Below are 22826 nucleotides of genomic sequence, written 5' to 3' on the forward strand. Positions count from 1 at the left end.
GACAGCAAAGGTGGCCCCTCTCTGGCTCCAGGGCTGCCCCATGGATCTAAGGGTGACTGCGTTTCAGGCCTGATGGCTGCCATCCAGTTATAGAACAGTGCCGTGCCCACCACCAGTGCCTCCATGGCCTGCTCGGTGGCCTGGCCTTGCAGCTTGTGTGCCCTTTCACTGGGACTGCCCCTGCCCCTCTCCACATGGGAAAGCCACAGCTGCAGTAAGCACAGCCACCGACAATGCTGCCAAACTCTCCAGAACAAGATGGGAATGAGGAGACAGGCAGGGGAGGAAGGAAGGAGAAAGAGAGTGAGTTTTTTCTGTGGAGGCAGCAAAAGAAGCAGCATTCCTTGGCTGGGAAGTAGGCAAAGGCAGAAAGGGAAAGTAAACCTCAGACTCTGCAAACCAAGCACAGTTCCTGCAGCTAATGGGAAAGGGAAGAAGGAAGAAAAAGGAGAGGTGAAAGCTTAAATCCCTGAGGCTGACATTGCTTCCGCTTGCAGTTGATCTCTCCCGCTCTGGCTTCTCTGCTATATTGCTCTCCTCCTTTAGTTCCAAACCTTGCCTCTTTTAGTTCAGAAGCAGCCATGTGGGAGAGGCGGCGGCTAGGGGGCGGGGTTTCTCCCTGGGTTTTTAAAGTCGCAAGGTTTTTCTTCCTCTTTTTCCTTGCTTCAGTGCAGCTCTCCAGCTCTGGGAGCGTTGTTTTTGGGCTGGGGGCTTTTTCCTTCAGAAGAAAAGGCGGTGTGAATGGAGGAGGCTTGTAAGGGTCCCTTTTCCAACTCTGGATTTGTCTCCTCTGTGGTTTTTTTTCTCCCGCTCTTCTCCCTCCGATTTCTTTTTTTCTTGGAAACAAAGGAGGTGTGTGGAGGAGAGGGGTGGGGTTGTCCCCAAAAGTGAGACCCCAACATTAAAGGATCAGTTTTTGAAATCTTTAAAAAGTTACGATGCCAACCCTGGGCCAGCAATTTCTCTTCTTCTTTTGAGAAAAACAAGTAGCAGGTATCTGAGCAGGCATACCCGGCTCTTAATAAGGGCTTCATTTAAAAACGGGGGTAGGTGGGAGAGGAAGTTGCCTTGTCTCCCAGGAAAGGGAAAGGAGGGGGAAGAAGAAAGGAAAGAGATGAGAACGAGAATGGGAGAAAGAGGGAGGGGGGAGGAAGGAAAGAGGGAGGGAGATGGGAATGAGAGGGAGGGAGGGAAACTGGCCACGCCCACTCTGGCCACGCCCCCCTGCCCCCCCCACCCTGTCCGGTCAATCACAACCCTGATGTGGCCCTCAATGAAATCTAGTTTGACATTCCTGATCTAGTGGGATCCAGGAATTGTGCCTTATGTGTGGTGGAGCTTGCCCTATGGCATAGCCTCCTTTCTGAAATTGTGGTCTTTTGTTAGGCCACAACCCCACCCCCGCCCCCCACCCCCGGGTTAGGGCTAAGATGCTAGTGGAGCCTAATGTGTGTTCTTGTGCTGTGAGTTAGTTAACCCTAACCCATGTATTTTTTTTTGTTTATATAGGGATTTTTATTATATTATTTCTTGTATTGTTGATAACCTCTCAGAGTTAGTTACTTAAGACAGGTGGCCATGTATTTATTCTAAATAAATAACTGCATAACCCAAGCTATTAGCAATTAATCTGCTAATGTAAAATCTTTTATCACCTCATATTTTGGCATGCCAATTTCTTCTCATTTCCAAATAGATTTTGATATTCTGGCCTTGATTAAAAGTACATAGACACTAAATTTAGAAAATGAAAGACCAAATATATCCATAATGCTTTATTGTAATTTAAATAAGAGGTCCAGTTTCAGGAACTATCATTTGCTGCCACCTATAGACTGGTATGTGAATGACCTTTTCGTATTTAAAAATGTGATTGATTGATTGATTTGTCACAACAGTATATATGAGCATAAGCATGAAATAACTATACGATATATAAGCATATAAGTATGAGTATGTAATAACTATATTAATTAGATATAACAAAAGGAAACAATAGGACAAGAACGGTAGGCACGTTTGTGCTCTTATGCATACCCCTTACAGACCTCTTAGGAATGGGGTGAGGTCAATAGTAGATAGTCTTTGATTAAAGCTTTGGGAGTTTTGGGAAGAGACCACAGAGTCAGGTAGTGCATTCCAGGCATAAACAACTCTGTTACTGAAGTCATATTTTCTGCAGTCAAGGTTGTAGCGGTTCACATTAAGCTTAAATCTATTGTGTGCTCGTGTACCTGCACGTTTTAAAATACCTGTACGTTTTAAAACTTTGAGAGATAAACTTCAGCATTTAAAAATCCCTAATTAATCAGTTTTCTTCAAATTCCTATCTGTAAGCTTGTAGCCATTAAGCTGCTGTTACCCTCTTATTTTGGAATAGTGAAGTTGGCTGCTTCAATTTGTTTTTGTTTTTAAAGTGCCATGTGGAATTACACTGGTGAGAAGTATGAATGAGAATGCTGATGGATCAATCAAACCGCACTGCTTTCTTTTGTATAAGCAATGGTAAGTAAAGCATAGAAAATATAATAGATGATAAGCAAAGGAGAGTTAAGTGAAAAGAAAAAGAAGTCTCACTAAATCTAGTCTACACGAACACTGTTCACTAACCTTATAGTAACTTTTTATTCATTCAACCCCTGCCTTGTTTCCACTTCAATCATACTATTTCATACATTGTTCTGTAAACCTGTCATTACAGAGCTCCTTATACATACATTTATGCGTAAATACATTAAAACAAGTAAGAATTAAAGAGAATACAGAATAAAAAACAATATCTGTAAATTAGGATAACTTTCCTTGGCACTCTCTAAGCTTGATTATTTGCTTGAAGAAATTTCATTACCTGGCTAGGTAACATATCTATGCTAGTCATGGTGGCTTTGATGCCTTTTTATATACAATAACTTGCCCTACCAATGTTGGTGGATATGTGGTTTTCTCCTTAATATTTCTTTGAATATTTCTCCTTAATATTTCTATTGTTTTCTGCTTGGTTGTTTGGTGTTAATCCCTGCTTATCTGTGTGCTGACAGCTAGAGAAGATGTGATCTTTTTGTTTCCTTAGTTTTTTTAATTGTCTCTTTTGCATGTAAATGTGTGGCCATCCTACACCAAGCTAAATCCGAAAACTAGGGAATTCTTGGAAGCTTTGCATTCAAACAAATCAGCCATCAGTAGACAAATAAACTGCATTTAAACAATTGCACATTCAAATCATTTTGGACTACTGAACTTTTCTTGGCAGCTGTTTTCAGAAGTAACTTGGCAATTCTACTTCTTTTCTAATTCTAATTCTACCTCTTCTAGGGACAAGAGAAGTGACTGGCCAAGGTCACCAATTTGGCTTTGTGCCCAAGGCAGGACTAGAATTAAACGTCTCTTGGTTTCTAGTTGATGACTTAATAATTATACCAAACTGGCTTCAAGTAGATGCTTTCACATTACAGCATAAACTCATTAGTCACTGATAATATTTTGTAAGCGTTTAAATTCCTTCCTTTTTGGAATTTGATACTGTAATGAAAGATTTTTTTAAAGAAAAAGCATTATACAAAAAGCATTTAGATCACCAATTTTCTTTCATTCCCCCTTCTTTCCATTTCTGAATGATTTCCAACTGATCTGCACATCTCCATTATGTTACAATTCCCATATTTTTATTGTATTGTTATGTAATTAAAAAAAATTCCCTCCATATATAAATAAATAGCGAGACGGTCCAAAATACCTGATTTTCAAATATACAATAATTGTAGTTCATGCTAAAGATTATATTGATTTTTATTTTTTCTTTCAAATTGTACTGAATATTGGAAAGAAAACATGCTTACATAGGAAAACTCATAAATTCTTGCTGTAAAAATTTGTAACTGGGATCTGTCTCTTCTGTTTCACTTTTCCTGCTTAGATTGGAGGGAATTCATAAAAATCAGCATAATCCTCCTACATAACTCAAAAGTTATTAAATGAAAAATTGAGTTATGGAACTAAACTTCCTCAGCACTTTTCCTCAGATAACCAAAAGTTTGCCTGGTTCTACCAATGCTTTAAAACCTCCTCAATATAGAGATTGAGATTCAGCCTCATCCCATACATCTGCTATGATTCCCAAAACATTTTCAGAGAATGCAACTGAGCTTTATAACATTTCTTTGAAAAGCTTGTTATATCTGAACTCATTATTTGCTGTGAGGGAGTTTCTAAGACAATGCCAGAAATAAGCCTGAGACTGAGGGTTGGTTGGCCATTCAAGACAAGATCTACTACACAAGGTCTTTCGGAGACGGAGACACTTTGACATTTGCAGAAGCTTCTCAAGAATTATTAGGATAATTACATCTACTTTTTCATCCACAAGACGCTGATGTGCCATATAGAAAGCTGTTCTGAAGTTGCCACTTGCAATGTAGCTGTTTGTCAGCACAAATATTGTTTTTCTACTCATTTGTATACTGTCATTAAGGTTTTCCATGAGTGGGTGACCTGGTAGCCAGTCTCTTTCTTCTAAACATATATTGAATGTTTTTTCTTTCTGATCTTCCAGTTTCTCAATTAGTTCTTTCAGGACCCATTCTGTTACAGCTGCATCTTTATTATCGTAAACCACAAAAGCATCATATTTAACTTCAGATGAAAAGAGACGTTTATATCCCTTTAATTTGGCAGTGCAGAAATGATAAATATACCAGACATCCCAAAAATATAGGTGGCTTATAACTGGAAATATCATGAGAAATATTATGACTGAAGCTGACAATAAATAATAAATCTGAGAGTAGTCCGATTCACAAGTATTCAAATCTAATAAAATCAAACTTTTATCTTTCCATACTCTTGGCCCTGCACAAGTCACATCTGTTGCTAGGAAAGGGATTTTTACATTTGTCTCATTGATCCAGTGGACAAGCCACACAATATCACAATTACACTTGAAAGAATTACCATTTAAGTGTAATGTTTTTAGTCTGTTAATAACATTTTTGGGGAAGCTAGAGTTCCTGATTGTTTTGATCTTGTTAAAACTAAGATCTAAATGCCGCAGGAAGAAAGCATCTTTGAGAAAATTATCTGTCAGCTTTCTAATCTTGTTGTTTTGCAGTATGAATGTCTGAAGCGTCTTAGTACAGTTGGACAGTTCATGTGGGACCGTGGTCAGCTGATTGTTGCTAAGATCCAAGATTTCTAAATTCTTTAGTGCTGAAAGACGCCCCCAGTTAAAAGTCTTCAATAGATTACTGGCCAGCTTTAATACTTTGAGTTTTGGAGGCAGATTGTAGAATACATCAGGAGGTAACAAAGTAAGAAAATTCTCAGAAATGTCAAGACTTTCCAGGGTGATCAAATTCTTAAAGAATGCCAAGTATTCATTAGTTCCATCCTTCCATAAAATATCTAAGCGATTCCGTCTAAATTCTAATGTTTTGATGGAATCACTTGCCATTCCTTTATCAGTGGATTCAGAAATCTCATTGCCATTCATAATCAGTATTTTCAGATTAACCAGGCATTTGGTAAAATTCAACATAAGTGTGACACCTTCCGCCTTAAAATAATAGCTATTATCGCTAAGATTTAGAACTTCCAGTTCTTTCAGCTGTTGAAAAGCATTTCGATGTAGCAAATCAATCCGATTGTTAGATAAATCCAAACATTTCAAACTGGATAGATGAGCAAATTCAGTTCCGTCCAAAGCTTGGCTCATAGCATTATTGGAGATGTTAAGGAATTTAAGGTCTGAAAGTTGCTGGAAATCGGAAGATTTGATAAAAAAAATATTGTTTCTGCTTAAATCAAGTGTTTTTCCATAATTGCTACATGCAGTCTCATTGACAAAAGGCAAAGAATGAATATCCTCTGTATCTTTAGATCTGCAACTTTGACCATACGTATCATATCTGAAATACTGCATATCTTTCAATACATTGCCATTAAATTGATCGTCTGGTGAGCTGAGAACAGAGCAAACCCTGCTATTTGGCTCATATGAAAAAAGAGATATTTTATTAAAAGAAAGAATTATTGTTCTAAGATTCTGGAATTCTTTAAACATAGAAAAGTTAACGTTCCTGATAAAATTGGTTCCAAAATCCAGGACCTCAAGTTTTTTAAGAGGAATTAAATTATTTATAGTGCTTTGATTTAGTTCCTTGAAAACAAATCCTCTTATTCTTAAGGACTGCAGATTGGACAGGTTGGAAAATGTTTTGGGGAGAATAAAATTTAATGGGTATGATCCCAATTTATAATTGAAAGATAAATCAAGTTCCACAAGATTAGGAAGAAACTGTAGGAAATGGGCTTGCTGAATTTCTTGAGCCAAATAATTTTGTGAAAGATCAAGCACTTGAAGGTTCCCAGTATTTTTAAACCAACGGGGGTTCACTTGTTGAAGGGAGGTACTGTGCAGCCTCAGCACCTTTAAATGCTTTAATGAGTCAAAGGCTCTGGAATTGATTAAAATGCTTCCTGGGCATTCAATACAATGATATCGTACATTGTGACAACGAGGGCAGTTTCCACTTAAATCAAGTACTTCCAAATTATGCAGAGATAAGAGATCATACTCAGTGATATCTCGAATTGCATTATTATAAAGGTAGAGTTCTCTTAAGTTTGATGTTAAGTTTTGTGGGACCTTTGATAAGTTGTTGGCTTTCAAAGACAACACTTTCAAATTTGTGAGAAGTTGAAAGGCTGCTTCATTAATTTCAAAAGATATATTGCAGGGGTTGCGATAATAACAGTTCTGCCCTAGGTAGAGTAATTCTAAGTTCTCAAGTCCTGACAAATTTTGTTTCTTGATAGAAAAAATGGAATTAGCTTCAAGACTCAGAAGACGTAGGTTAGATGGGAGATGCTGGGGGATTGCTGAGAGCTGGTTGCCATCTAAATAGAGTGATTTTAAGCTGGAGAGTGTGGAGAAAGTATGAGCGTGGATTTTCAGACCCTGGGTGCAAACGTGATCTTTAGGTCCCAGCCTGACTGGCACACAATTACATTTGAAATCAATTTCTAGAAGGTTTTTCAGGTTCTTAAAATGGCTTTTGGAAATCTCTAGAATGTGATTAACAGCAAGTGTCAGGTTGGTAACATTGGCAGGAATGTCTTTTGGAAACTCTATGAGTTTACGGTCACTGCAGTCAACTTGCATATACATTTTGGAAGTATCGTTTATATTATTCACATCACAAGGCAAAGTTTTAAAAAATGGCATTACTATAATCTCTTTCAAAGCCAGTGAAATAACAAAAAAAAGCAATCGGCTTGCGAGCCAGAGATGAATAGTCTAGAGAGAAAAGAAAGAAAAGCAATGTCATATCCGCAAAATATAAAAGAATTCACTTAAACAATTGAACACTGAACATTCTTAAATAGTTTTACATCAAGAAGAGATGTTTTAAGCTTTATCAGCAATGTATGTCCTGGCTGTCCCCTTCCTCAAGCTTTTTTTCCCTTGCCCCTATTACACCACAGATATGCCCAGAAATTTCCTTGCCACCACTGGACCTCTAGATTGCATATTTTGTTACCTTATTTTTGTTACTTTATTCCACAGATCTCTGCCTGTGGCTTTCAAAGTTCATCAGGGTTATCCAAAGATTGCTCCTTCCTCTCTCTCTCCCTCCTTCTGTTCTCTAGTAGGCAACATAAATCTATCTCCTCCTTCCCTTTCCTTTCCCCTTTAATTTCCCTCCCTCTTTCCCTTTCCTGCTTTCCCCTGGAAAATGCTGGCCATGAGGAAGAAGTGTGAAATATAAGTAAGTAAGTAAGTAAGTAAGTAAGTAAGTAAGTAAATAAATATATTTTTTAAAAAAACATTTTTAAAAAGTCAGGAAATACAGGGCTTTTGATAACTATCAAGCAATATGCCCAGATTTGCAGTTAGATCAGCAAATGAGCCAATAGGGACTTTTTTTGGTGATTCAAGTATGTTGAAGAAATTGTTGCCATTATATTTTCTGAATTCCCTTATCACTACCAGATATCTAGAGTAAATGCCATTTTGTATGAAATGATGCATTCCAAGACCTTTATCTAAAATTTGTGCACAGTGGAGAGAACTGATATTTGTCTTCCTTTCTGGCTTACACCTTTTTAATCCAGTTTTCTGCAGCCTGGAATGGGGGAAAGAATATTGCTTTGTGTCGTGTCCCACTCCTCCGCTGACGGCCGGGTCAGGGAAATCCGAATCAGGCTTGCCTCTGCAGCTCTGCCCAAAGTCCTAGCAAAGTCCTCAGAGCAGGCAGGAGACCAGTAAGTGACTTCAGCAAGATAAGTTCGACTTTGCCTGACTCAGAGACTGCTAGAAAGCAGATCCTTTATATAGGCCATGGGGTGTGGCTCCATGACTCAGCACTCATTAAGGCCTGCCCCTCCCTTCCTTCTGTTGCCTCCGCCTATCCAATCTTCTGATGCGAGGGTCACTCCAATCAGCTGTTGTTGGAAGTAAACTTTCCTCAGGCTCACATGCTGTGGAGGAGGGGGAGGGGTCTAGCTGCTCCGTTTGCCTGGGCATGGAGCCAGGGCTGGGGCCGGGGGATGCTCCCTCCTCTGCAGCCTGCTTGGGCATGGAGCCAGGGCTGGGACCGGGTGGTGCCCCCTCCTCTGCAGCTTGTCTGGGCATGGAGCCAGGACTGGGGCCGGGAGGCATACATTCCTCCGTGTTCGGGAGCAGATAAGCAGACCCCGGCTGCGGTGAGAGCGGACAAGACACAATACTTTGATCAAGGATGGGCAACCAATGGATACAGCATATACTTGATGCTTACTCTACAGATCTTTCATAATTGAGGAAGAGGAGCAGAAGAAACCTTCCCCAAAAGCAATAAAAAAGACTTTATTGTATCAAGTCATAATCTAATCCTTATCCTGGCCCTGGATGTAGAAAATATTGGACCAGACCTCTCTCTCTTTCACCTTCAGCAATGAAAAACACCAGAAGCTGAAGAGGAAGAAAACACGGCAGAGCGTTATAGGAAGCCTGGCTACATTAAGGAGCAGACTTGGTGGGGCTACTTAGGAATCACTTGATGAAGTGACATAGAGCTTATGAAGGCCAATAGTACTATCCTGTGAAGATCTTTTGGATTCCTGCTGGAGACCCAAGTAAGTCTTGGGATTCTCTTGGGCATTTCTATGTATAGCATCTGTTGGTAAATCTTTCTAGATAACCCAAGAGATAAGCCTATTGTGTCCATTACTATTTACAGACAGATAAGTAATTCTATTTGTGCAATTCAGACAGCATATTAGACAAAAATTTCTAGGCAATCTAGATTAAGAATAAATTTATTGTATGTAGTTCATTGTATCTGGAGGACAGGAGGGGAGAAAAAGTTGCTTTATTGTTCTATCCAAATGCAGTCCTCTTAACACTTAGTATTTAGGACTGGATAAGAGAACATTGGTTTTCAACATCTTTAATTACTCTTCTTCCTGGTATTAACCATGTGGAGCAAAGTAAGGATGTCCCTCTGTAATCAGCATAAGGACTTTTCTTTCCAAACATTCTTCCATAACCTGATGTAGAATTGTAAAGTAGACTGCCTTAAGGGGGAGCCCCTTATTTGCTGAAGGTTGGATTTACTCAAGAAGATCCAATGAGGAAAGAGAGATTTAGTGAGCAATCAAGCAATCTGAGCTTTAGAAGGGCAGCAGAACTGATAAATAAGAAAGGCAGTGTAAAAATTACTCCTGCCAATGTTCAGTCACATGGAAGACCTGAGCATTTAGAATGCTGGAATGCCTTTGTGCTTGGTAGAGTTCCTTTGATAAGCATTATATATTATTTTATTTCTTTGTTCGAATGTGATGCTAAAATATGTCTGTGGGTATCCTATAGCCTTTCTTAAAACTCATCTTTGCCTCCATGTGTATGAGAGAGAAAAAGAAAGAGACAAAGGGAAGAGGCAAGATTTCTGCACTCACCTGGTGAAAAGCAAAAGACATTCTGTCTACATTCAGAGGCACTCTTAGCATCTCTCTCTGGTTAGCAGTGGAAATTTAGAGGTTCTAATATCTAGATCACAGGGAACCTAGAAAGAGATCTGATAGAAATTTTCCAAGCTGAAAACAATATTTGCTGAGCTAGATTTTTTTTGGAATAAAAACTAGGATTAGCAATAGTTGCTACTAGGTCTGTCATTTTTTGAAAGAATTATGGTTGTGCAATGTTTTCTAAAGAGGTGGCTGTTTTGTTTCATTCTGTTTTACAGGTAGTCCTTGACTTATGATCACAATTGGAACTAGAATTTCCATTGCTAAGCAAGACGGTTGTTGTGTTAGTTGTGCCTAATTTCACAATCTGTTTTGCCATGTTTGTTAATCAAATTACTGGTATTGTTAAGCAACAGACACTAAGTGAATCTAGCTTCCTCTATTGACTTTGCTTGTCAAAACCCAACTGAGATGGTTGCAAATTGTAATTGCATGATCTGGGATGTTGTAACTGTCATAATACCTGAAAGTTGCCAAGCACCTGAATTTTGATCATGTGTCATGCAGTAACTTCTTCGTTGCTTTGGAAACTAATCCCAGCTCTCTGCATGTATATGTGCTTAGACTGCATGTTCCAAGGCATTTTGGGGGAGAATTTCCATAGTTCTAATAGGAACCCTGTGAACTGTATGCATCCCATGAAAAACTGTCTTATAGTAGTGGATTGTCTTTTATTACAGGACCATCTGGTGTCAGAGATTGAGGGACCCTGCCACCCTTAATAAATTGTAAGTTTATTTATTTTGGAAGTATTCTACAGATACCAAATTGTGTTATTTTTCCTTTTATAACCCATCTTAACCACTTAGACCAGGGATGTCAAACTTGTGGCATCATGGCAGTGTCACGCAAAGTATCGGGACTTTTTTCCCTTTGCTAAACCAGGCATGGGTATGGCCAGCGCATGACGCATCTGGGCCGCAAGTTTGACAGCCCTGACTTAGACGATTTACTTTATAGTTAAGCAACCATAATTACATTTTTGTGAAATTTTATTTTAAAATGGAACCTTTATGAAGTAAACTGAAACCAATAACTAACCAAAAAATCTTAATCTTATACTTTTACCGATATAATTTCCAGTCCGCTTTCCAAACTGCTGCATGCCAATGATTTCTACTGCAAAAATTACTAATAGAATGACAAAATGTGTGTTATGAAATACAGCTGCTCAATTAGGCAACTAATTGTGCTGAAAGATAGATGCTTACCTTGATGATCAAGGAACGCAGAAATATTTCTGCCCTCTCTTCATGGTCTATGAACAAGAATAACTGTTTGCAGTGAAATATTACCTGTTAAATTGAAGGGAGAATAGAGTGAGATGAAACTGTTGGTGCAGAATAAGGCAATATATTGAACTAGAATGGGGGTTGTTTTCTGCATATTTTTGTGTGCACTATTCCCCAAATGTATGTCCTTTTTTCCCTAACCATTTCCTTTTTTTTTGTTTTTTTTGTTTACATTTATACCCCGCCCTTCTCCGAAGACTCAGGGCGGCTTACAGTGTATAAGGCAATAGTCTCATTCTATTTGTATATTTTTACAAAGTCAACTTATTGCCCCCCCAACAATCTGGGTCCTCATTTTACCTACCTTATAAAGGATGGAAGGCTGAGTCAACCTTGGGCCGGGCTCGAACCTGCAGTAATTGCAGGCTACTGTGTTCTTAATAACAGGCTTTACCAGCGTGAGCTAAACCGGCCCCTTTTAAAAATACATTTTTATATTACCATTTCTTCATATAATTTTATCATATGTATTGATGAACTATTATGCAATTCCCAGAAAATACAGTAGAGATTTTGTCACATGAGCATTTTCTGATCCATGCATAAATTGGAATAGCAAAGTTGCCAAATTTGCAATGAAACTCAGGTCAAGCAAATGTATCCTTGTTCTCTGCTAAACAGTCTCTGCTTGTAAAATCACAAAGAGAATTCGTATGGTAAACAAGGTTTTCTGGATAAACACAGCCATGATATCTTTTGAAACAATTATTGAATCATGTGCTGTATAATCCATAAATGTCTAATATACATCATAGTATATCCGAGGTGTTTTTTTTTAATTTCTCTAACACAAAATATGATATTCACTCCAATGCATGAGGAAAAATTGGTCAAATATATAACTTTATGATTAAGCAAAACTAAGGATACTAAGTAATTAACTTGTAATATATTTGTATTACACTTCATTCATCTGTCACTGGTATAAAAATCTCAGGAATTATTTATTAACACCATTTTCAAATCATATCAGAAAATTAAAAATAGTTGGCCTGTGCTTAAATAGATAAAATTTCTCTTTAGATGTTAATAATAATATAAATTGTATGAATAATTAATATAATCTATCCTGTCATTTTAACCTTTTATACATACCATACACACAAAATATTTTATATAACTATTGAATTAATAAAAGAAATCAAAGTCAAAGTTTAATAACAATTGCACTCTAAAGACAATTTTTTTTATGAATAAAATGACAGGTTAACTGGGAGAAAATATGGGAAGAAAATATGTGCTGTAAGAAAAGAGTAAGGATATTAGTACCCGAAGGCCTAAAATATATGTAATTATTAGCAGAATGGAGGAAAAGGAAATGCATGGAAAGTTGAGATTGGGTAGAAGAATGTATTGTTTTATAGCATTCTTTGCTTCTAATGAGAACAGCAGACCATCTTGATTCATCCTTTCAGTGACCTGATGTATTAGATACCTCTGAGAGTTAAAACCTAGTACAGGGGTCTGCAACCTTAAACACTCAAGGAGCCATTAGGACCTGTTTCCCACAGAAAAGAAAACACCGGGAGCCACCAAACCTGGGTGGGCGTGGCCAAATCATCACTCCCACCAAGTCACATGATCCCCCAGCCACGCCTACCTAGGTTTTGTGGCTCCCCGTGTTTTCTGTGGGGAATGGGTCTCTCTCTCTCTCTCTCTCTCCCATCTCTCTCTCCCTCTCTGTCTCTTTCCTCTCTCTCATCTCTCTTTCTCCCCCTTTCTTTCTCTCATCTCTCCATTTCATCTCTCGGTCTCTCTTTCTCATCTCTCTCATCTCTCTCTTATTCTCTCTCATCTCTTTTTTCTTTCTTTCTCTCTTATATCTCTCTGTCTCCTCTTTCTCTTTCTCCCTCTTTCTCTCATCACTTCTCTCTCCTTCATCTTTCTCTCTCCCTCTCATCTCTCTCTCCCTGTCTCTTTCTCTCTCATATCTCTCTTTCTTCCCTCTCCCTCTTATCTCTCCCTCTCATCTCTGTCTGTGTCAGGGTAATATGACTTCCAGGCCTGACAGTCTTTCTCTCTCTCTCCCATCTTTTTTCCCCTCTCATCTCTCTCCCTTTCTTTCTCTCTCTCATTTCTCTCTTTTTCTCCTCCTCTCTCTTTCTGTCTCTTCTCTCTTCCTCTCATCTCTCTCCCTCTCTCCCATCTCTCTCTCCCTCTCATCTGTCTCTTTCCCTCTCTCATCTCTCTCTCTCTCTTTCTCCTCCTCTTTTTCTCTCATCTCTCCTTCTCATCTCTTTCTCATCTCTCTCTCTCCCATCTTATCTCTTTCTCCCTTTCTTTCTTTCTTTCTCTCATTTCTTTTTCTCCTCCTCTCTCTTTTTGTCTCTCATCTCTCCCTCTCATCTCTCTCTTTCTCCTTCTCTCCTTGTCTCTCTCTCTCTCTTTCCCTTGTGTGTGTGTGTGTGTGTGTGTGTGTTCTCTCTTGAACCATTTCCAAAAACAGGCAAGGGTTGGTTTTTTTGTTTTTGTTTTGCTGATGTTTTTCTTTCTTCTTTGGGTGCTTTTTACCATATAATTTAAATCAAGAGTCATTTCATGTTCCCAGATAATGAAGCTCTTTTGTCCCACTGCTGTGGCTTCCTGCCGGCTGAATTCACCACTGGCTGCCCCTGTCCCTAACCCTCCCAGCAGCCATGTATTTGCCGCTTCTTCTGGTCCTTGTTGGTGCAGCATCTCAGGGCGGAGAGAAAGTTGTGCATCTTCCTGAGCAACCGAGGTGCGCGCAGCACCAACAAGGGCTGAAGAAGAGGCAAGTACAGGGCTCCCACTCTGGAATATGGAGTGAGTCTCCATCCGCCACCATCGCCCTTACCTTCTCAGGCGAAGAGTAACTGGGAGGGGAGGGCAAGGGTTGGGGCCAGCCAGTGGTGGGATTCAGTTTGGCAGGGAGCCACAGCAAGAGCCTAGTGAGATTTGCATTGTAGTTTCTGCATTTCTGAGTATGGGAATGAAGCATATGCCAAAAAGTACAGACCCCATACTTTACCATTCACAAGGAAGGAAGGAAAGAAATATTATATTTTCCACATATATATATTATTCAGCATAGACAGCTTCACTTGCCCATGGCCCATTCTCATAGCATGTTTATTTCCTTTCCAGAGAAAGCATGAGATTAAAAAGTGAATAAAAACGGAAGAAAATGGGTATTTTTCAAATTGGATTAAGAGACTGTGTTGCAAAGTCAATGGAATTTTTTTTGAAAAATCGCTTGTGGTGATTTCTATCAAAATATACTGGAGCTATTCCATCCTTTATTAATGAATTTTCTGAGGCATAGGGGAAAAATGAATATGTGCATATTTCTATGTTTGTGTACATTTGGTGCAGTTGAAAGATTTGGAAATCTATCATCTCTCCATTTATATTATGTTCTTTCTCTCAAAAAATTTGTCAGATAACATCTGAATAGAATGAGGAACAGAGAAGAGACAACAGATAGGATTATATTCTGTTGTTTTTTTTAAATTAACAATTCCCCTTTACATCTACATCTACAATTAATAGCAGGTGACAATGGTAATTTCCATAAATGTTTTCACTTCTTTTTTTCCTCAGATCAATCAATTAAAATGTCCTAAGGCAAATTTGACAGAGACTTGAAATGAGAAAAGAGAAAGAGGGATGAAGAACATATGGCTTTAGAAGTGAGAGAAAAAAGATACAGTATATGAAAGAATGCCGAAAATCTTGTGTGGGTATATGATATCAGACATATTGGTGAAATATCATATCAACTGGAGTTGAAGTATCAGGCTACATTCCTGTAATCTATGTTTTGAGCTATTTGTAAAACTGTAAAGCTTTATAAAAGTATTTTAAAAAACTACTTATTTTAGTTACAAAGTTGTAAAACCTGTAAGAGCATGAAATGTCTCTTTTTTACCTACTAATTCTAATTAGAATAATATTTTCATGTTAACAACTTTTTATATGCAAACTGCTGTGTTAGTAATAGAAACCCTCTCCCTGTAGATTTCTCTGAAACCAGAACAATTTTAGACTTTTAGACAAAGCTAATGTTTTGGACATCATTTTAGCTATGTTTGTCACAATCAAGGCTACAAACTAAAACTAATAAAAGGTAATTTTAGGACTAGTAAGCCTACTTATTAGCCTCTTTTTGCACAAAACAGTCATTAGTTTTTTTTAGAAAATATGTTTTAAGAAATGGAGTAGATTCATTATGAATAAAAAAGAGCAACAAAGTCTTAGAATTCTTAGACATAAAAATCAGTCCCAAATAAAATTATTTTTCAAAAGAAATGCAAAGATTTGTAATCAGCCTACCATTTACATAGTCCTCTGCACCATTAAGACGATTTGTCCTTCAGGAAGACTGTGATAGAAAGGACCATTGAAAGAAGCCTTAATTTCAAATCAAGTAACAGTACAAAGCAGGTTTCTCACCAGGAGCCCCTCGTTCATCCGTTGTGTTGTTGTGTAAGAAACATCTTAAAGCATAAATAGCACGTGAGACAGCTGCCATCACTACTCACTTCCTCAAAAGACTGCATTTGAAATGTACAACTGCCATTTCTTATTCTTCTCCAGTTAAAAATAGTTTGGTTCACTGATTTAGAAAAGAAAATCACCTTTGTTCTCTGAACCATGAGACTCCACTCTAATGCAGCTGCTGAAAGGCTTGATAAATTAGTAACCATTTTTTAATGAAATATGGCACTTCAAAAGGCAAGGTGCTCTTCATCCATCCCCCCCCCCACAATTTATTTGGTAAATTATCCAGATGTTCATTTCACTTACACACCTCTGAGCAGTGTAACAAATTTAAAAACACAAAAACAATGAAACAAAATAACCAAAACCATAACAACAACAAAAAAGCTGCAGTGGTTAGAATGCAGTATTGCAGGCAAACCCTGCCCACAGCTTGGAGTTCGATCCTGACTAGCTCAAGGTTGATTCAGCCTTGCATCCTTCTGAGGTCGGTAAAATGAGAAACCAGATTGTTGGGCGCAATATGTTGACTCTGTAAACCGCTGTAAAACACTATGAAGCGGTTTATAAGTCTATATAAGTGCTATTGCTATTCCTAAAAATAATTACAAAACATTAAAAAAACAATTTGCAGAAGAATGTGCTCAATTTCTGTAGCATGTGTAAGCTTCACATTACCAGATATTCAGGCCAGATGGCAAAATCATGTCTTCAGTCTCTTCTGGAAGGTTAGCAAGGTCTGGTCCAATATTAGTTCACAGGGAATGTTATTTGAAAATTAATACGTTATAGACCTTGTCTACTGTTTAATCTTTCAAGTTTAATCAGTTTTGTTCCTTGATTTTATTAGTTCAGACTTCCTTAATTTCATGAAATTTGCCATCTTCATACGGTTAGCAAATTCAGTTTAACAAAACTATTTTTGGCTCGTAACACTGCTGACAGTTCTAGAATTTCCACAGAAAATCACACTACTTTAAAGACTTTGTTTCTTCTACTTTGGGAAATTTGGAGAAAAGGCATGTGCTATCTATCAATCAGCCACCTTAATTTCAATTCACAGTAAAACGAAAGTTTATTGCAGAGATGTTCTGAAGCAAGGCTTTTTTTTCACATACTTGTAGTAGTCATTCAAGTATGACTCATAAGGAAATCTAAAAATGATATTTTGTAAAGCTTTGTATGGCTTTGGAAGGATTGTAGTAGAATTTTGCCACTTTATGAAATCACTATTATGACTGAGAACTGAGGAAATAATTGATAAATCTTTTTCAATAAAATGTTTGACGGTAGAGACACAATTAAAAATATTGAATGTATTTTCAATAAAAGCTAAATAGGGGACATTTTGTAATTTATTAAAATGAGCATTAGCTCAGTAAAATCATTCTGATTTAGCCCCAACCTGACACTGATATAAAAGATATTAGCTAAAATGTCATATAAAGGAAAACCCCACCATTTCTTACAACAATAAATTGTTTGTTCAATAACACCCAATAAAATATTCAAACCCCTTGGCAAACAGAATTTTGGAAGCCACAGTAATATTAAAAAGCTTCAACATACAAATACTTGATTTGAATGAACTGCCTCTGAAGCAAGCCAAGATCAATTTAAATTCTGCAAAGGTTTTCAGTTCTTTGAAAGAGTTGATCCAAAGTTGTAAAAGATCACGTGAAGTGTTAATACCACTTTATAATGCCTTGGTAAGGCCACACTTGGAATACTGCATTCAGTTTTGGTCGCCACGATATAAGAAAGATGCTGAAACTCTAGAAAGAGTGCAGAGAAGAGCAACAAAGATGATTAGGGGACTGGAGGCTAAAACATATGAAGAACAGTTGCAGGAACTGGGTATGTCTAGTTTAATAAAAAGAAGGACTCGGGAAGACATGATAGCAGTGTTCCAATATCTCAGGGGTTGCCACAAAGAAGAGGGAGTCGGGCTGTTCTCCAAAGCACCTGAGGATAAGACAAGAAGCAATGGGTGGAAACTGATCAAAGAAAGAAGCAACTTAGAACTAAGGAGAAATTTCCTGACAGTTAGAACAATTAATAAGTGGAACGACTTGCCTGCAGAAGTTGTGAAAGCTCCAACACTGGAAATTTTTAAGAAAATATTGGATAACCATCTGACTGAGATGGTGTAGGGTTTCCTGCCTGGGCAGGGGGTTGGATTAGAAGGCCTCCAAGGTCCCTTCCAACTCTGTTATTATGTTATGTTATGTTATGTTATGTTATGGATGCCAACTTTATCCATTGAATGGTGTTATGAGCTCTCATCCTGTAAGTTTTCATGAGCCAAATGATTGTGATTTTTTATATTTTCCAAATACACATTTTGGCAGGTAGTGAGCTGGTTCCCTAACCAAGGATATAGGTGAAACTCAAAAAATTAGAATATCATGCAAAAGTTCATTTACATCTACATGAAACCGCTGGGTGAGATCATCAGTGGTTTCGGTGTGAAGTATCAGCTGTATGCGGATGATACTCAGCTGTACTTTTCTACACCGAACCACCCCAACGAAGCTATCGAAGTGCTGTCCCGGTGTCTGGAGGCCGTACGGGTCTGGATGGGGAGAAACAGGCTCAAGCTCAATCCCGCCAAGACAGAGTGGCTGTGGATGCCGGCATCCCGGTACAGTCAGCTAAATCCGCGGCTGAACATCGGTGGCGCCGATGGAGAGGGTCCGCAACTTAGGCGTCCTCCTGGATGAACGGCTGTCTCTAGAAGAGCATTTGACGGCCGTCTCCAGGAGAGCGTTCTACCAGGTTCGCCTGGTACGCCAGTTGCGCCCCTTTCTGGACCGGGATGCCCTATCCACGGTTACTCACGCACTCGTGACGTCTCGCCTGGATTACTGCAATGCTCTCTACATGGGGCTCCCCTTGAGGGGCATCCGGAGGCTACAGTTAGTCCAGAATGCAGCTGCGCGGGTGATAGATGGAGCCCCTCGTGGCTCCCATATGACACCTATCCTGCGCAGACTGCACTGGCTTCCTGTGGCCTTCCGGGTGCGCTTCAAGGTTTTGGTGACCATCTTTAAAGCGCTCCATGGCATAGGGCGGGTTATTCTGGGACCGCCTACTGCGACGAATACCTCCCACCATCCCGTGCGCTCTCACAGAGAGGGTCTCCTCAGGGTGCCGTCAGCGAGGCAATGTCGTCTGGCGGCGCCCAGGAAGGGCCTTCTCTGTGGGGCTCCCACCTCTGGAACGATCTACCCCGGCCTTCGTCAGCTTTCGGACCTTCGGACCTTCCGCCGCGGGCTTAAAACATACTTATTTAATTGTGCAGGACTGAGCTAGATTTTAAATTTTGGGTTTTAAATTGGGTTTTATTTCTATTTTTAATTGGACGGGCTTTAGAATAAGTTTTTTAAATGTTTTATATTGTATTTATATTCTATTTATCTGTTTTTAGTGCCTGTAAACCGCCCTGAGTCCCTTGGGAGATAGGGCGGTATATAAATATGATTAAATAAATAAAAAAATAAAATAAATATTTCAATAATGCAACTTAAAAGGTGAAACTAATATATGAGATAGACTCATTACATGCAAAGCGAGACAGTTTAAGCCTTGATTTGTAATAATTTTGATGATTATGGCTGACAGCTCATGAAAACCCCAAATTCACAATCTCAGAAAATTAGAATATTACATGAAATCAATAAAACAAGGATTGTACATAGAACAATATCAGACCTCTGAAAAGTATAAGCATGCATATGTACTCAGTACTTGGTTTGGGCCCCTTTTCCATCAATTACTGCCTCAATGTGGCATGGCATGGATGTTAACAGCCTGTGGCACTGCTGAGGTATTATGGAAGACCAGGATAGCGGCATTCAGCTCTTCTGCATTGTTCTGTCTCACATCTCTCATCTTTCTCAGGCAAGTTTGCTGGCCAATCAAGCACAGTAATCCCATGGGCATTGAACCAGGTTTTGGTACTTTTGGCAATGTGGGCAGGTGCCAAGTCCTGCTGGAAAATAAAGTCAGCATCCCCATAAAGCTTGTCTACGGAAGGAAACATGAAGTGCTCCAAAATCTCCTGGTAGATGGCTGTGTTGACCCTGGACTTAATGAAGCACAGTGGACCATCACCAGCAGATGACATGGCTGCCTAATCAACAGACTGTGGAAACTTCACACTGGACTTCAAGCATCTTGCAGTATGTGCTTCTCCATTCTTCCTCCAGACTTTGGGTCCTTGGTTTCCAAATGAAATGCAAAAGCTGCTCTCATCAGAAAAGAGGATTTGGACCACTGAGCAACAGACCAGTTCTTTTTTTCTTTAGCCCAGGTAAGACGCTTCTGACGTCGTTTATTGTTCAGGAGCAACTTGACAAGAGGAATATGACATTTGAAGCCCATGTCCAGGATCCGTCTGTGTGTGGTGGCTCTTGATGCACTGACTCCAGCCTCAGTCCATTCCTTGTGAAAGTCCCCAACACTTTTGAATGGCTTTTTCCTGACAATCCTCTCCAGGCTGCGGTCATCCCTTCTGCTTGTGCACCTTTTCTTCCACACTTTTCCCTTCCACATGACTTTCTATTATTGTGCTTTGATACAGCACTTTGGGAACATCCAACTTCTTTTGCAATTACCTTTTGAGGCTTTCCCTCCTTATGGAAGGTGTCAATGATGGTTTTCTGCACAACTGTCAGGTCAGCAGTCTTTCCCATGATTGTGATTCTTACTGAACCAGACTGGGAGACCATTTAAAAGCTCAGGAACCCTTTGCAGGTGTTATGGCTTAATTAGCTGATTAGAGTGGGACATATTGAACCTTTTCACAATATTCTAATTTTCTGAGATTGTGAATTTGGGGTTTTCATGAGCTATAAGCCATAATCATCAAAATTATGACAATTCAAGGTATGAACTATTTTGCTTTGCATGTAATGAGTCTATCTCATATATTAGTTTCACCTTTTAAGTTGCATTACTGAAATAGATGAATTTTTGCACAATATTCTAATTTTTTGAGTTTCACCTGTATACCCAGCAGCTGCTGCTGCCAACTAATGGTACAGAAAAAGGATGCCACATGCCAGAGAAAATACTTACCAGATATTCTTTTTCTGAATAAACAACATTATGCAAAACACAGCAAGTTATTCTACTTTCTGTAATACTGTCATTAATTCATCCAATGAAACTAGATGCAAGAAAGTCAAATATAAGTTAAACTAGCATTTATTTCCATAATATATGGCAATCACTGACAACTAGGATGGCTTTTTTTTATAAGATAGGCATCTGATCCGACCCGAGAGAACTTTTGTTATGGTGCTAGTTATTGCTGTGAGCTTCAGAGGAGTGTGCTGATTGACCATAACAGGCTGTATCTAAAGAAATTACTGGAGAAAGGCATAGAGGTGAAAGAGAAGGGGTAGTTTGCTTCCTCTTTTCTCCCACTGGAGTAGCAAGCAACCACCTGGGACATTGACCTAGACTAGAAGATACTTCAGGATCCACCCAGTTATGACCAAAACTGTAACCAGCCACAGGAGAAAGAGGTGGCAGAGAGCCACTGCCAGATACACTGCTACAAAGGGATGGGATTTGAACAATAATAGATTGGAGGTACATATATAAAGATTAAATAAGGCTGAGGTCAAAAATGTGACATTGAAGACAAGAATAACTTGGAGACGTCCGATTTGGTGTCGCAGTACTACGGTCAACGGATAGCAGAGCTCTGCGAATCCCAGCTGATTCTTCATCGTTGGAGGCCCTAAGGGGCTAGTCACCCTGGACAAAAAAAGGAGGGGTTCCTTGCTGATCGCAAGGAGAGGCAGCTCTTCTGTTTGATCCGAGGTGCCCTCCCAACCAACAAAGAAGAGTGATGGCTATTATGGTCGACCAAGGCTGGGGCAACCGAAGAAAGAAATGAGCTGGAGTGGTTTGAGAACAGTGGATTGGAACTGAGTGAAATGTTTTTTAATCTTTTTTACTAGATACCCACTTTAAATAAAAGAACTTTTGAAAGACTCCGAAGTGCTGAGAAACTGGCAAATTAACACACGGAGAAAAAGTATACTCAAGAGAAATAAAATGCTAATGGAAGAATTTGAAGTTTTAAACTATTGAAAGTCTGAACTGGAACTTGTGGTGTTATAATAAGTAACCCTAATCTGCTGGAAATATTGTCTGATTCTTGGAAGAAACTGTATAATGAAAAAGGGTTATTTTGCTTTTATTATCGAACTTTGACAATCAGCTAAACTCGTTTTAGCACTGAGAACTAGAGTTGGTGCTATGTACTGGCCAAAGAAGATTTTAAAAGTTATAAGAAGAGAAACAAAGTAAAAGGCAAACATCTGGAAGGCTATTTTCTTGTTTCTTCCTACCTGTCTTTACCCAGTGGCCTAGGATTTACTGACAAGCCTTTTGAAATTAGCTTCAAAGCAATGTGGATTACAAATGACAGAAATTGCCCTTGAAATTGAACACCTGATTTGGTGAATTAATGAGCCATGGGGAAACTTGGTGGGCCATTTTGGTTTACAAATATTATTTGATGGAATATTTTACGCGGTGAAAGAAGAAATTAAATAGAACCTACAAATTTGAAAAATTTAGGAGCAAAGCAGCAGACCTTGAGGAATATAAACACTGTGGACTTTGAGAACAATTCAGAGACTGAACAAATTCTTTTAATATTGACTTTTAGACATTTTTGAACACTTGGGACATTCGGAATTGAATGAATTTTCAGCACACTAAAATAAAGTAAAATGATACAACAACACCTAGAGAGTGCCTGGAGGTCCAGCCGCACCGAATCCTACCGAACACTAGTTAGGTCTTGTATTCAGACCTATCTAGTGGCGATAAAAGCGGCAAAATATACCTATTTCTCTGCTCTTATCGCATCAGCAGATAACTGCCCAGCCACTCTGTTTAGGGTGACCCACTCCCTGCTCTCGCAGGAGGCTCAGGAGGACCCCTTGCAGGGGCATGCTGAGGATTTTGTACAGTATCTGTCCAATAAAATCGCTCGGATTCGGGACGGGCTGGACACTGATTGGATAGATCTGGGCGAGGGGACGG

General features: G+C 39.1%; 1 protein-coding gene and 1 long non-coding RNA gene across 10 annotated transcripts; one reads left to right on the forward strand and one right to left on the reverse strand.

The window, feature by feature from the left end:
- The first annotated feature begins 307 nt into the window (after window positions 1–307).
- On the forward strand, window positions 308–15400 carry LOC131199830 (uncharacterized). Of its 8 annotated transcripts, none has more exons than XR_009155435.1 (7): window positions 308–453; window positions 2418–2505; window positions 7562–7763; window positions 8110–8259; window positions 8929–9111; window positions 10683–10730; window positions 14856–15400. It is a non-coding gene; the product is annotated as an uncharacterized LOC131199830 (long non-coding RNA). The 8 variants fall into 8 exon arrangements; XR_009155429.1 differs by lacking the exon at window positions 308–453 and adding an exon at window positions 552–993 and having other exon boundaries at window positions 8782–9111; XR_009155431.1 differs by lacking the exon at window positions 308–453 and adding an exon at window positions 558–993 and having other exon boundaries at window positions 7562–7771.
- On the reverse strand, window positions 2513–17093 carry TLR7 (toll like receptor 7). 2 transcript variants are annotated; one of them, XM_058186044.1, is made up of 4 exons: window positions 15708–17093; window positions 11214–11297; window positions 9934–10052; window positions 2513–7291 (listed from the first exon to the last, which is right to left on the reverse strand). In XM_058186044.1, the coding sequence occupies exons 3-4, from the start codon at window positions 9982–9984 to the stop codon at window positions 4145–4147; spliced, it is 3198 nt and encodes a 1065-aa protein (XP_058042027.1). In that variant the 5' UTR covers window positions 9985–10052; window positions 11214–11297; window positions 15708–17093; the 3' UTR covers window positions 2513–4144. The 2 variants fall into 2 exon arrangements, with proteins under 2 accessions (XP_058042027.1, XP_058042026.1); XM_058186043.1 differs by lacking the exon at window positions 15708–17093 and adding an exon at window positions 15588–15616.
- Window positions 17094–22826: the final 5733 nt, after the last annotated feature.

This window comes from Ahaetulla prasina, chromosome 5 (genome assembly GCF_028640845.1).
Source record: "Ahaetulla prasina isolate Xishuangbanna chromosome 5, ASM2864084v1, whole genome shotgun sequence".
Classification (NCBI taxonomy): domain Eukaryota; kingdom Metazoa; phylum Chordata; class Lepidosauria; order Squamata; family Colubridae; genus Ahaetulla; species Ahaetulla prasina.

Bases quoted from the DNA above. Each gene is read 5' to 3' on its own strand.
- TLR7 (XM_058186044.1), bottom strand. From the start codon at position 9,984: ATGCTAAGAGTGCCTCTGAATGTAGACAGAATGTCTTTTGCTTTTCAC. The intron at 7,292-9,933 runs GTGAGTGCAGAA...TTTTCTCTCTAG, and splicing joins TGTCTTTTGCTTTTCACCAG to ACTATTCATCTCTGGCTCGC.